Here is a 12,443-nt window from a genome sequence, read left to right as displayed (position 1 = left end):
ACTTTGTGAAGCAATATTTCAAGTACAGCTTTTTATAATATAGATTCATAACTGTGTTGGAGTGACCAGGTCTAGCCATAGTTTGAGAACTGAGCAGAGTTGGTAACTCTTAATCACCACCACTATCCTAAGAAAAATGTAAACCCTTTTTTTTATAATTTACATCTGTGTATCAGGTGAGTTTTTATTATTTTGAGCTGAGAGATGTAGCACTTGGCATGGGAAGCTAATGCTGAGTGCAGCCCTTGATAAGCTAGTTTTTTGGGCATCAGCCTTTCTTCCCACTCTTCTTTTCCACACAAGTCAGACTATCTAACAGGCTGTGCTGTGATTGCAGACTATCAGTCTGTTAACATAAGTGAAGATTTAATCCCTGCATTTAAAGGCCAATTTTAAAAAATCACTCTGAAATGTACTTTACTACTAATGGAGAGAAGCCAAGTAAAATCTAAGTACTTCTCAGGACAGATAACAAGAGTCTGAAATGCAGTATGCGGTCCCTAAAATTCAGTCCAAGAAATGTTACGTTCTTAAAGTGAGAAGAAATTGTGGTTGACTCTTCTGTCCCACTCACAGCTTTTTTAAAGAGAAGTCATTGGAGCATGCTATAATAGCTGGAAAGGGTGATGCTCAATGAACTCTCAAGTACAGCACTGAACAAATTCTGCTCCTAAAATAGGCAATCAAAGTGATATTTTGAAGGATTTGGTCATAAGACAATGTGGGAGGAAAAGCCAGCATAAATGTTTAAAACAGAAGCTGTGAAATATTTTAAAAAATTTAAAAACTCAAAACATGTTATAAATATTTGGATAAACTAGTAAGATGTTCAATTTTTATTTTAAAAAGGGTGTAATCTCTAAATTAGGCAGAAGTGCGAGGGGGACTGAATCTTGTACTCAATCTTTCATGAAGGAATTGCTGCTGCTTTGTGGAGAAATATATTTGCTGCAATATATGCCAAGGCCAAGTAACCATCTCCATGTCCGCACTTAATAGGATCAAAAATTTATTAGGCTATTCTGATGAGGATGGGTGAATATCGGGAAAGGATTTGACATGTACGAATGTCAGCAGAGTTTGACACTATCAATCATAGCAGGCCTAAGCTTCACATGGACCTTTTCTTGTGATGAGAAAGTTCCCTTCCAGTTGGATTCTTTCATTTAGCTTTGGCTTTTTCATAACTGACCAGGCAGTGAACACTGGAATGTTTTTTTCCTTCCTGTAAAGCTGCTGCTACCAGACAGTGATCAGAATTTTTACTTTAAGCAAAACCTTATTCCACATTACTGCCTTTCTGAGACTAAACTTTTTAGAGGAGTGGAATGTTTTCATCATTCTTACCTGCATTTTTACTGCATGAAGCAGAATATTTTGTTACCAACAGGTGAGACTTCCATGCACAAACTACCAGTTCAAATTCTAGCACTGCCAGACTAGTAGTGACTAGAATACTGGTGGAGAAGAAGCACTGTACATGTGTCACTTAATGATAAATGTGGTAAATAAATTCATCGGGTATCTATGTAAGTGTCTTCCATGCCTACTGCTGCTATGCTGTCTGCATTCTACAGCAAAAGTATATATATGCTTCTTAACAGATTGTTTTCCATGTATCCCAATCTAAGTGTCAAGCTTTCTAACTTTAGTAGGGTTGAATATATTTAGTTATAGGCACATGGAGAGAACAGGTAAGGGACTTGGGTCTGGTGTACACTACAGAGTTAATTTGATAGAATGCAGCTTATGTCAACCTAACTATGGAAGTGTCTACACTTAAATTTTGCTTCTGCCAACGTAACTGCTCTGCTTGCTGACCTGATAACTCCACTTCCATGAGCAGTGTAGAGTCACAGTTGATGTACTTAGGTCGACACAGTGTCAGTGTAGACACTGTGGTGTTTACTTCAATTGTTACTGGCTTTCAGGAGCTGTCCCACAGTGCCCCACACTGACAGTACAATTGATACAGGCACTCCTGTTGAGGAGACACACCACCGACACAAGGAGCAAAGTGTATACTTGCACAAGCAATGTAATTACTGTGGTGGCTGTATGCCAATGTAGGTTAGGTTGACTTAATTTTGTAGTGTAGACATGGCCTTAAACTTAACAAATGAAATCAAAACTGTTCCAGATAACTGAGTTGTTTAATTTTTCTTGTGTGTGATGCGAATAGTGCACATACAAAAAATAGAAGCTTAGCCTTAGAAGATCCCAAACTGCTGTGTTGGTCCTTTTTCTATAGATCTGTGTAGCCAGTAGTCTTTATAGAATAGACTTTGATATTCCCATCAATTAAGAGCATTCCATCAGGAGTTAGAGAGGATGTGGAGTTAATCTTGTGGAAGTCCTTGATCATACTTGTTTGGCTACCATGCTCCTTTTGTTTGGCAGACAAGTCTGTCAGGGCTTGTTTTTTTGTTACTTTAAATTTACCTTTCAAACAAACACACAAAACCAGCTTGCAATGGAGAACCCAGGGTCTCTTGAAAACACCTCTAGCTTTCATACTAAAACAAACTTCCTCCCCTTCTGAATTTTTCTGAGTTTCTTCATCTTACTTTTCAGTTAAGAAGTGAAAATAGAAGTATTTCCCTCCTGGATAATTTGTCAGTGAATCTTAGACACTAATGACAAATGTAGGTTGCTGTCATGTTAGGTTTTTGGTGGGAATGGAGTGGGGTAAAGAGAGGGTACTTTGACATCCCTGACATTTCTTTGCTTCCTTGGAGTCTAGATTATACTGATGAAGTCTTTCCTCCCCTTTTCTGGTGTAGACCTAATTTAGCTTTGTTTGTTTGTTCTTTTTGAACTAGTTATGCCGTGTTACCACACATGACTGTCCAGGGAACAGAAGCTGCAAGGACCACGGGTGCTGAGATAAGGTAAGACTCTTACTCTGTAATATTTGTTACATATGGTGGGAACGTGAGTTTTTCCACATTCTGGCAGTCTGGCTTTTCAGGTTTTGGTAGATCCCTTTACAAGGGTTTGTTTGCCAAAACTGCAGTGTAACACCGATTCTGAATGGCTGGGTATGGGTATGTTTATACACACAACAGTAGATGCTGAATGTAGCAAATGTAGATAACCTTTCAGACCTTCTGTGTTGCTTGTCATGAAGATGCATGAAATTATTGTGGTCCATTTTCTCACCTGAGGTACTTTATCTTGTTCAAGAGCTGGACTTCAAACACTGGTATTCACTCACATGTACCTTTGGTGCTTATGTGGGAGATCAGTCTCCTTTTAAATATATCTAGTGAACAAAGCAAACAGTTGGAGCAATCCAGTCAAGGTTCTAATTTATAATATGGCCTATATTCTAGAATACTGTCACAATAAAAATCCATCATTAATCTAAATATTCTCTCTTCTTCATCCCCCTTTTCCCTCTCTCCTCCTTCCCCTTCCCCCCCAAATTTATAGGCTGGAACATTCACTCTCTGATTTGCTACCAGAGTCTTGCACATTTCCAGAATCAGCAATATCTCCACTCAGGCTTTCAGTACCTGAATTACAGGTCCATCCCTTTGATGAACTCGATGCTTCTCTCCCACTATGTCCCACATCCCAGAGCGCCACCGAACTGAAAAAAGTGAGTGTCTTCTTGCCTTCATTAGTGGAAGTAGACAGGCAGCCAGTGTTTGTGCACACAGTAAAATGGTGGCTTTGTTAACCTAGTAATCTAGTGTCGCATTGCAACTAGACAAGGATTAGGGTTTAGGTCTGAGCTTGGACCTTCATTCCCCAGGCACACAGGACCTGGATCACTATAAAGGCAGAGCTTTTACCACTGATAGAGAGAGCTCCTTGCATTCCTCTGGTCTATGCTACTCCTGTGTTAATTGGGAGTAGTTGGTGCTGAAGCAGAAAGAGATAAGCAAAACATAAAGGGATAGAGGGCCTATGGGAGCAGAAGAGAATTCTGGAAGACTGCTTTCCTCCTTACCTTTCCCAGAAAGCCCTTGGTATATTGCACTGAAAAACATTAGCAAGATTCATTGATTTGATTTTTTTTTTTTTAAAGCCAAATGGGACCACTGTAACCATCTAGTCTGATGTCCTAAGTCATAGAATTTGTCCCCATGATTCCTGCATCAAGCCCAATAATCTGTGGTGGAAATAGAGCATTTCTTTGAGAAAGACATCCAGGTTTGATTTGAAGAAACTCAGTGATGAAGCTGCATCACTCAGTCACTCTCCTTGCTGAATGGCTTGATGTTTCATACATTACCGTCAGAATGGATATACATTTGTATTGCGTGGAGCATGTACATTTTGTTGCCAAAAAAGTGTTATACTACAAAATTTCCCTGATATGTGGCCTGCCTTAGTTTCATACAATGTTTTACATACACACACTTAAAATGGACACCCCAAGTGGAAGAGAACACTGCTGATAGGTAATCAATTGCTCCTTTATTTTATATTTCTTTCTCTTTGTCCAAAAGGCTGAGCCAGAGAAGAGGCCCAAGAGAGTTTCTCAGATCCGGATCCGGAAAACTGTTCCCAAACCAGACCCTAACCTCACCCCCATGGGACTCCCCAGACCAAAAAGGTGAGATCTCTCTCTTAAATGGACAGTGATACTGGGATCTGCTATTTCTAAGAAGTGTGTCCAGCACTGTAGCATCACCATTCCAACAAATGGCTTTCCTCTTCTGTCTGTTCTCTCTACTTGCACAGTTAGTCTTTTCCGAGTTAGGTGGTCTTGGTACTCAGTTTCTCCATAAGCCAAGGTTAAGAGCGGAGTATGTTGTCTGTATAGAAGAATGAGGAGGTACATAGCTGTCTCCAAACAAATAGAATGTTACAGAGGACAGAGATCAATTTTCATCAATCAGAAAAGAAAGAACAAGGAATAATGGACTGGAACTACTCCAAGTAATATTTAGAGTAAATATGAAAAACTTTAGAAGCAGCAATGGAATGAGTTGCCAAGGAAGGAGATGGAATTCCCCTTATAGTCTAGCCTTGAATAACTCAAGTAGACACAGGTATGTTAGAAATAAATCAGTCCTGCTACAGTTTAGGGAGAGAAAACTGATGACCTTCTAGAATCCCCTACCAACCCAAATTCTGAGATTTTTTTGTCTGCAGTCTCTACTTACCTGACTGTCCAACAGGATGTAGGAAAACCAAAGTTGAATGTTAATTTGGGCAGACTCTATGTCAACTACATACACAGCGTTTTCAATTTACTTGAGTCTGACGTGTTCTAGTCCAGGACCACTGTTGAAGAGCAGAAGTGGCAAGTTGGTGGATGGTTGAGGATAATCCATTTCTTCAGAGATTACATTTGAAATTGCATCAAAAGAATTACCCTTGTCTATAGTCAAATTTTAAACCAAGTCTCGAGATGAAATCCATTTTAATTAACCTTTTGTGCCATGGAAATGTTTTTTTCCTCCTCTCCATTTTTCATAACTAGGGATCTACTTAAATTGCGGAGAAATTGAACATTTTTTTTGTGGGTTGGTCACGGCATAAACAGCAAATTTCAAACCATGTGCCATGACCAACCCACAAAAAATGTGCGATTTCTCTGCAACGTTTCTCAAACTGGAGGCCCCAACCCAAAAGGGAATTGCAAGCCTATTAGGGGGCTGCAGTATTGACACCCTTACTTCTCCAATACTGCTGGCTATGGTGTTGCCTTCAGAGTTGTGTGCCCGGACAGCAACCGCTGCTCTCTGCTCTGTCTTCAGAGCTGGGTGGCTGGAGACCAGATTTCATGGACAAGATTTTCACAGCCACGAATTTGGTAGACCCCTATTCATAACCCAGAAGGCAGTGTCCTGTGAGGGTATGTTTCTATTTTGTCTTTGAGTATCATTTTTTAGAAATATCACTTCATACTGGGAGGAGCATTCATCCTTGCAGAAATGCCAGGTCACAACCCACAACTTCGTCAAGCACCATTTGAAAGGTTCATCAAAACTAGCTTCTCAGATTTCTTTCTAAAACTCATTACAAATTAATTAATAGAGTTTGAGGAGTGGGAGGAAAACCACACTTTCTCTATGTCAGGTTGCCTGTGTAGGGGAAGATGGTTCTGAAATTCCCCTGGCTTCATTGCTTCATTCACTACTTGTTTTTCCAGGCTGAAGAAGAAAGAATTTAGTTTAGAAGAAATTTACACAAACAAGAACTACAAGTCCCCTCCAGCGACCAGGTTGGTTACATTCACCAACAGGTGGGGTGAGGCATATGTAATTGAACTGGTTGGAGATATGAAACTACAGGTCTTATGGAAATAAAAAGAGAAAAATAAGCACCCTTCAAAACAGAGTTGAAATGATGGCTCTGATTTGAACTGCTGAAGAAAGGTAATTCAGAAAGCAGGTTGAAAATCTGTCCTTAATATCTGAGAGTGATTGGGGATGGGGCGTTTACAGTAGCAGGAATTGAGAACTTATACATGTTGAATGTTTAAATGTCACTTTTTTGTATTTAACTTTTATTTGCACTCATTTAATTGTGCAGCCAATGTATAGCACCCATTATTTCCAAAATTCAAAAGCAAACAAGATATTCCAAAATTATACTGACATGGAATATAGGGACTGGACAAACCCCATGTGGACCTCAGTGCAAAATAACAAGAATGCTGCTTTACAGACAATTTTACATTTTTTTTCCCCCTTTTTAAAAAAAAATCCTTTGTCTAGGTCTAAATGCCTCTGTTCCTTAGGATAAAGATGCCTCTGTTCCTTGGTCTGCGCTTTTGGACTAAAACAGGCAGAGGGAGATTCCACCTGGATATCTATGCACCAACAAGAAACTATCCAGAAAATATACTAACAGCTGGGTGATGTGAAACTGTTTCTAAAGAGAAGTGGTCATTGGTTAGAAGCATGAGCTCCAGATAAATTTGCATGCGAGAGGCACCAGAAGGATCATTGAAGTGTAGAATCCTAGAAGTTAGAAATGTAAAAGGCCTGAGTCATCTAGTCCATTTCCCTGATGCTGCAGGATGGTTCCTTTCACTTCTGTGAACGAAGAAGTATATCACTCTGATATTCTAACTTCTACCCTTTGCCCTTCCCAGGTGTCTGGAAACCATCTTTGAGGAGCCCAAGGAGAAAAATGGATCCTTGATCTCAATCAGTCAGCAGAAGAGGAAGCGAATTCTGGAGTTCCAGGACTTCACTATTCCCCGGAAGAGGAAGGCACGAAGCAGAGTGAAAGTGGCGGGTAGTTTCACCCGGGCAAAAAAGGCTGCACTACAGGGCAGAGAGCTAGATGCCCTCCTGATTCAGAAACTAATGGACCTTGAAGCCTTCTTTGCAGAGGAGGAAGAACGGGAGCAAGCATCTGGAAGCTGAGGGAAGCATCCAGTGGGAAATGGCTCAGTTCCTTCAATGCTTTGATCTGCTTGGGGAGGGATCTGCCTATTCCTCCAGACCTTACCAACCACTCAGTTCTAATACCTGATGATCATTTGTTGGCTGTCACCCTCTTTGCGGTGCTAGTGTGTGTGTGTGTTTTAGTGATGCAGGAAAGAATCCTTTAATTCCCCTGCATGAGTGTAGCACAGCCAGGAGGCATGCTATTCCTCCCCAGCCTCTTTAGAAATTGTGGCTAATGTTTAAACACCACCTGCAGGTGGGACAAGAAGAGTAAAGGAGGAAATAGTACACCTTCAATGACACTAGGATTCTAAATACTCCTGAAGTTTTGCACATTCATTTGAGTCTGCTGTTTACTGTAGTGGCTTGTCCAGACAACTTGACGATAGAGGTAGGTGAGATGAATTCAGAGAGATGAATTTAGGTAGGTGGGTTCTTGAGATTCCACAAACGTCAAAAATTAAAGAAAAATAGTTTGTTTGCTTTTAATTACTTCCATGTCTGTGCCCAGAAGTTTTCTTCTGTGATTCAATTGCCCTTCCTACACTCAGTAGCAGCAGCCATGACCAGGTCTTAAACAAGTTGCACTTTGTATGTGTTTTTCCTTTATTTGCTGCATGAAAGGCGCCTTTTACTGTTACTTGCCTTGGTTTTTTAATCCCACATTAAGAAAAATGGCGCTAATTGCTAAGTTCTAACAAATTGTAGAGTGGATTTGTTAACCTGGTTTGCTGGTGCTTTGCCTTTGGGCGGAGGGGGAAAGGTAGGGAGTAGCAGAAGGATATTACTAATGTTCAGTTAGTGGGACTATGCTCAGAGACATGGCACCAGGAACTTCAGTGTGAAGTTTATACTCTTTTTAGCGTTTTTAATTCTGACAAGAATACTAATTTGACCTGAACAAGCCAAGAAGATTTTTCTCCATCTCATCTTTCTACCATTTTAACTTAGAATTCTAGTTTGGGATAGAGCTTCACATAGCTTATATAATTAGAGTTTCACTATACAGCAGTGCTGTACTTAATGGCTAGTGTTGTACAAAGAGATTCACTCAAGCCTCCTAATGTATAAAAAGTGGTTTGGTTTGGTTTTGAAAAACTTAAGGCCATTCGTAATTTGAAGTAGCACTGGGTAGTTTCTCAGCCATACTTTTGAGGGATCAGTGTTCCCCTCTGGGATCCTTACTTGAAGCTGCAATTCAGGTAGTTTCTGTTCTTCAGTGCCTACAGGAGTTATTCAGGCAAAGCTTAATAGGATGCTGTCATTGCTGACATTCTCAAAGTTTAACAGTTCCATTGTTTCTTTTCCCTGCAACTTGCACTTTTTTTACCTATGTGCCCCTACAGCAACTTTCTATTTACCTCCAAAATCAGCGTGTACATCAGACATCTCGTGAATGAGCTTTATGACCCAGTCCAAACATGGGTTGAGGATACCCCGCTATCTTTTTTGCTGGTCTGCCAGCTTTGTTGTTGACCTGACAGAGAACTTAAACTGACAAGCCATCTGTTAAATTCAAGAACTTTGAACAGGCAGGAAATGTTGGATGATTGCGCTGTGTGACTTCAGTGAATAATGTTCTGGGTTTGTTTTGTTCTCAGCTCATTTGCTGTGATTCTTGCACTGTTTACACCCTTGTTTTGGGGGTTGATCATCTTTACCCAGTGAGGAAAACTGAAATAGAAATGCAAACTATCGCTTTGGTTGTTTTACGCTGATGGAGGCAAAATTTGGGCCTATTGACATACCATTTTGGCTACTGCTGTACAGGTCCATTTGATCCATTGAGGCTACTAAGTGATACCTTAATCAATCCTCCTCATATCATGAAAGGGATCCCTGAAAATAACTAATCACAGTACTGTGGATATTGCCTTCTAAAATGTTTTTTAAACTCCCCATACATTCATGACATCAGCACAGATATTGACTGACTGTGCTTTCATTTTTATGCCACAATGTGGAATTTCATGACACACTATTACAAAATGAATTAATACTGATGTGGAATTAATGCTAATGAGGGAACTTCTGGCTCTATGGTGGAGTTGGGATGTAACCTCAGTGGGGGTTTGTGAAGTGGGTGGGTGGGGAGAAAACTCAGGTCCAAGCAGGGTTCTGCCCGCTTAGCATGTGCTTTGAAACATTTAATTTGTTTTTACCTTTTGTTCTTTGTCTGCTTCTTTCCTCTCAGCCTTGTTTATTGTCATTTTGAAATAACATTTCACAGAAAGCTCTTTTTGTTGCTACAGCAGAGAGAGGCACAATGAAAATATTCAGCTCCATTTCTCTTACAATCGCTGGAACTGTTCAGGTCTGTGATTTCCCCAACATACCACATTCCCCAGGATTTTTGAAAACTCTAACACTTCAGCATTATCATGATCAAGGGTTTTTTTTTATAGCTGTGTAATGAAGGTATAAGCTAATCTAGGTACCCCCTGCCCCCTCTCTTCAGGTCATCGAACCTTAATCATGCTTTTGTGCTTCTCCACAACTTCTGTTCCTGTTTGCAGTGCTCCTAGAGCAGCAGCCTTGCTCTGACTTTTGTTTGTGGCAGCAACTTATACTGTGAGGGACAATAGTGCAATGATTGGGTGTCTCAAACTCCAATCTGAGCTGCTTTTGTCCCATATAGTCTTTTTATGAGAGAAATGTGGAGGATGCAAACTTTTGGGTATTGACATTTTTCTCTAGCATAAGGAAGTGTACACTTGCCTCTTCCTAAGATGGAGCCACCCAAATGAGGATTTTTTTTGTCGTATGGAAAAGACCTTGTACATATGGCTCTGTGAATTACTGAGAGTGCATTTAAAAGGAGAATTTGCAGAGTTGTCCCCATGTACCCTCTCAGGAAAGAGCCCAGCAATGCAAGCTGAGCATCTGACAAACGTAGTTGGCTGGGGATGGATGGGATTTTTACTTTACTGAAATCAAAGCTTAATGTTCTCATCCAGCTGCAAACCAAGCAGCAAAAGGTACTTGATGCATATTGAGGGGGCTTTCATGATCCTGTATCTCCAGGACTGTGTACGCTTGAGTTCTGATGCTTTCCGGATATGGTTTTTGGCAAGCCATTCTCATTTACTGTATCCTATTCAGAGTTGGGTTCTGTGGTGTGGTAGATGTCAGTCACTCCGCTGGAGAGTGGATGCTAACTGCCTGAATGAGATGTGTGTCTGATATTATCATGTTAATAAATAGCTCAATGGAAATTTGTACTCTCTTTGTAACATTAGCCTCTATTATGCCTCTGCAGATTAGTTTCTGTTTAATAGTTTGTGAATCTAAAATTCCACTGATTTTTTTTTCTTTTGTGTGTGTGTTTTTAATTTATGGAAATAAATTTTTTTTGAGAATCTTTCAGTTGTTTACTCAAGACTTTGGGTTTTTAATCCCTCAAATACCACTCTTATTTTGTGCCTTAAGTTAGTTCAGGTTTCCCACCTGTGAAAGGAGGATAATATTTGTCTCTTAATGGAGCTGTGAGAATGAATTCATTGTCTGTAAAGTGTTTTGAAATCCTTGAATAGAAGTGCAAATATTGCTTCTCTTTAGCCAGTAACTGTTTAGGCTACTGTGTAACATTTTGCACACACATGAGATGAAGAAACTGCATGCAGGCTTGTGTACAGTACAGAAAAACAAATCTCCAAACACCACCTAGGTGCTCAGGTAAGGTCCTTGGTCCTAATGTTTTCCTGTTTATAAACTACCCAACAACACTGGCAAGTGCAGGATGGGCTGCATGAATTCTGTATTCTGTCCCTGTCTGATTCATTCCTTTTTTCCCCTCTGCTCTCTCCTGTCCAAACCAGAGGCTACATGTTGCAAGCACCAACATGCCAAAGAAGTCACTGGTTAGCTGGGGTAGCTGCTGAGTGTTGCACTGCTCCTTCTGAATTCCACTGCTTCTATATAGCTTTGCTGCCCCAAAGAAGGTGGGGAGAGAACTGGGGTATTAAACACAGGCCTACTACACTATACATAGCAGTTAGTGTTGCATGACAAGGTTAACCTCTGCAAAGTAGTAAGGTATTGTAAATTCCTGCCTATGAGACACTGAACAGTCAGACAGAATTCATAACCCATGAGAGATTAGAAACAATTAACTAGGCCTGCTCTTCATATACTACAATCTGGAAGAAACCAGGCTGATGACTTCAAACTAAGAATTAATCACTTTGATATAACAGATTTATTGCTCTAAAGTTTTGTATCTAGTCATTCCTGCAGAAGACTGATTTTTTTTTTTTTCTCTGTGATTCGCATTTCTCATAACAAAGGACATCTGGCATTCTGGACAGACCCTAACTACCTATAAAAATGTTGCTGATAAAACAAAACTTGCAGTTGAAGCTGTTATGCTTTTTAATTTTATTAATCCTACATTCTATAGTAGTCTTACTAATGTTTTCTACTAGTTTATGTACACTCAGCTGTGGAAGTCCCCTCCTGGGTTCAAAGTGCAGTGCTGCATCAGTCCAGTAGATGGTGTATGAACTCAAAGGAAGGAAGTGGAGGCATGAGGAAGCCTAAACTTGCATTAAATATGGCGGAACGAACAGATTCAGCCCAGGAGCATGACCCTGTGTACTCTGCAATTCAGTGGCTGCAGTATTTGACACCAAGATGCCACAGACTTCTCCTTTTTGCTGCAGCACGATGCACTTTCTTTGGTTTCCTTGTCATATTGGGACTCGGCTATAGGTAGCTTTCCCCAGGAGGGCAAGTGAGTTGGATTACAGTGCATGCTCCCTGCACTGTTTCATCAAGCCAGGCAGAAAGGAGCCAGGGAACAGGGGAGCCAGAAGTAGAGAGACTGCTTGGAGAACAGCACAGCAGCCAGGGAAACACAAGCTGATAGAGATGGCTACAAGCTTCTCTCTTCCCTAGAATGTATGAGACAACCTGGAGAACATCACAGGAAAAGAGGCCTGGAAATGGAATTAAGCCATCTGGAGAATACAGCAAAAATGTTGAAATTCTCATCAACAAATTTTATATCCATCAGTATTTTTGACTAATGCTTCACAGTCAAATACTCGGTGATCAAAAGTGGTAAAATATTTTCAGCAATGA

General features: G+C 40.4%; 1 protein-coding gene across 7 annotated transcripts in view; it reads left to right on the top strand.

Moving 5' to 3' along the window:
- Positions 1–10,721, top strand: part of PRR14L (proline rich 14 like) — a 36,657-nt gene extending 25,936 nt beyond the window's left edge. For 6 of the 7 annotated variants that reach the window (XM_073312462.1, XM_073312459.1, XM_073312461.1 and 3 more), the window contains 5 exons: positions 2,823–2,891; positions 3,436–3,604; positions 4,461–4,567; positions 6,113–6,184; positions 7,061–10,721. In XM_073312462.1, coding sequence (XP_073168563.1) covers positions 2,823–2,891; positions 3,436–3,604; positions 4,461–4,567; positions 6,113–6,184; positions 7,061–7,337 — 694 coding nt within the window. In that variant the 3' untranslated portion in view covers positions 7,338–10,721. The remainder of the gene's footprint in view (positions 1–2,822; positions 2,892–3,435; positions 3,605–4,460; positions 4,568–6,112; positions 6,185–7,060) is intronic. The other variant, XM_073312465.1, reaches the window with a different exon arrangement.
- Positions 10,722–12,443: the final 1,722 nt, after the last annotated feature.

The sequence above is a fragment of the Lepidochelys kempii genome, chromosome 15 (genome assembly GCF_965140285.1).
Source record: "Lepidochelys kempii isolate rLepKem1 chromosome 15, rLepKem1.hap1, whole genome shotgun sequence".
In the NCBI taxonomy this organism is placed as follows: Eukaryota; Metazoa; Chordata; order Testudines; family Cheloniidae; genus Lepidochelys; species Lepidochelys kempii.
The sequence above is the reverse complement of the archived record's forward strand: the minus strand, read 5'-3'. Positions and strand labels throughout refer to the sequence as shown.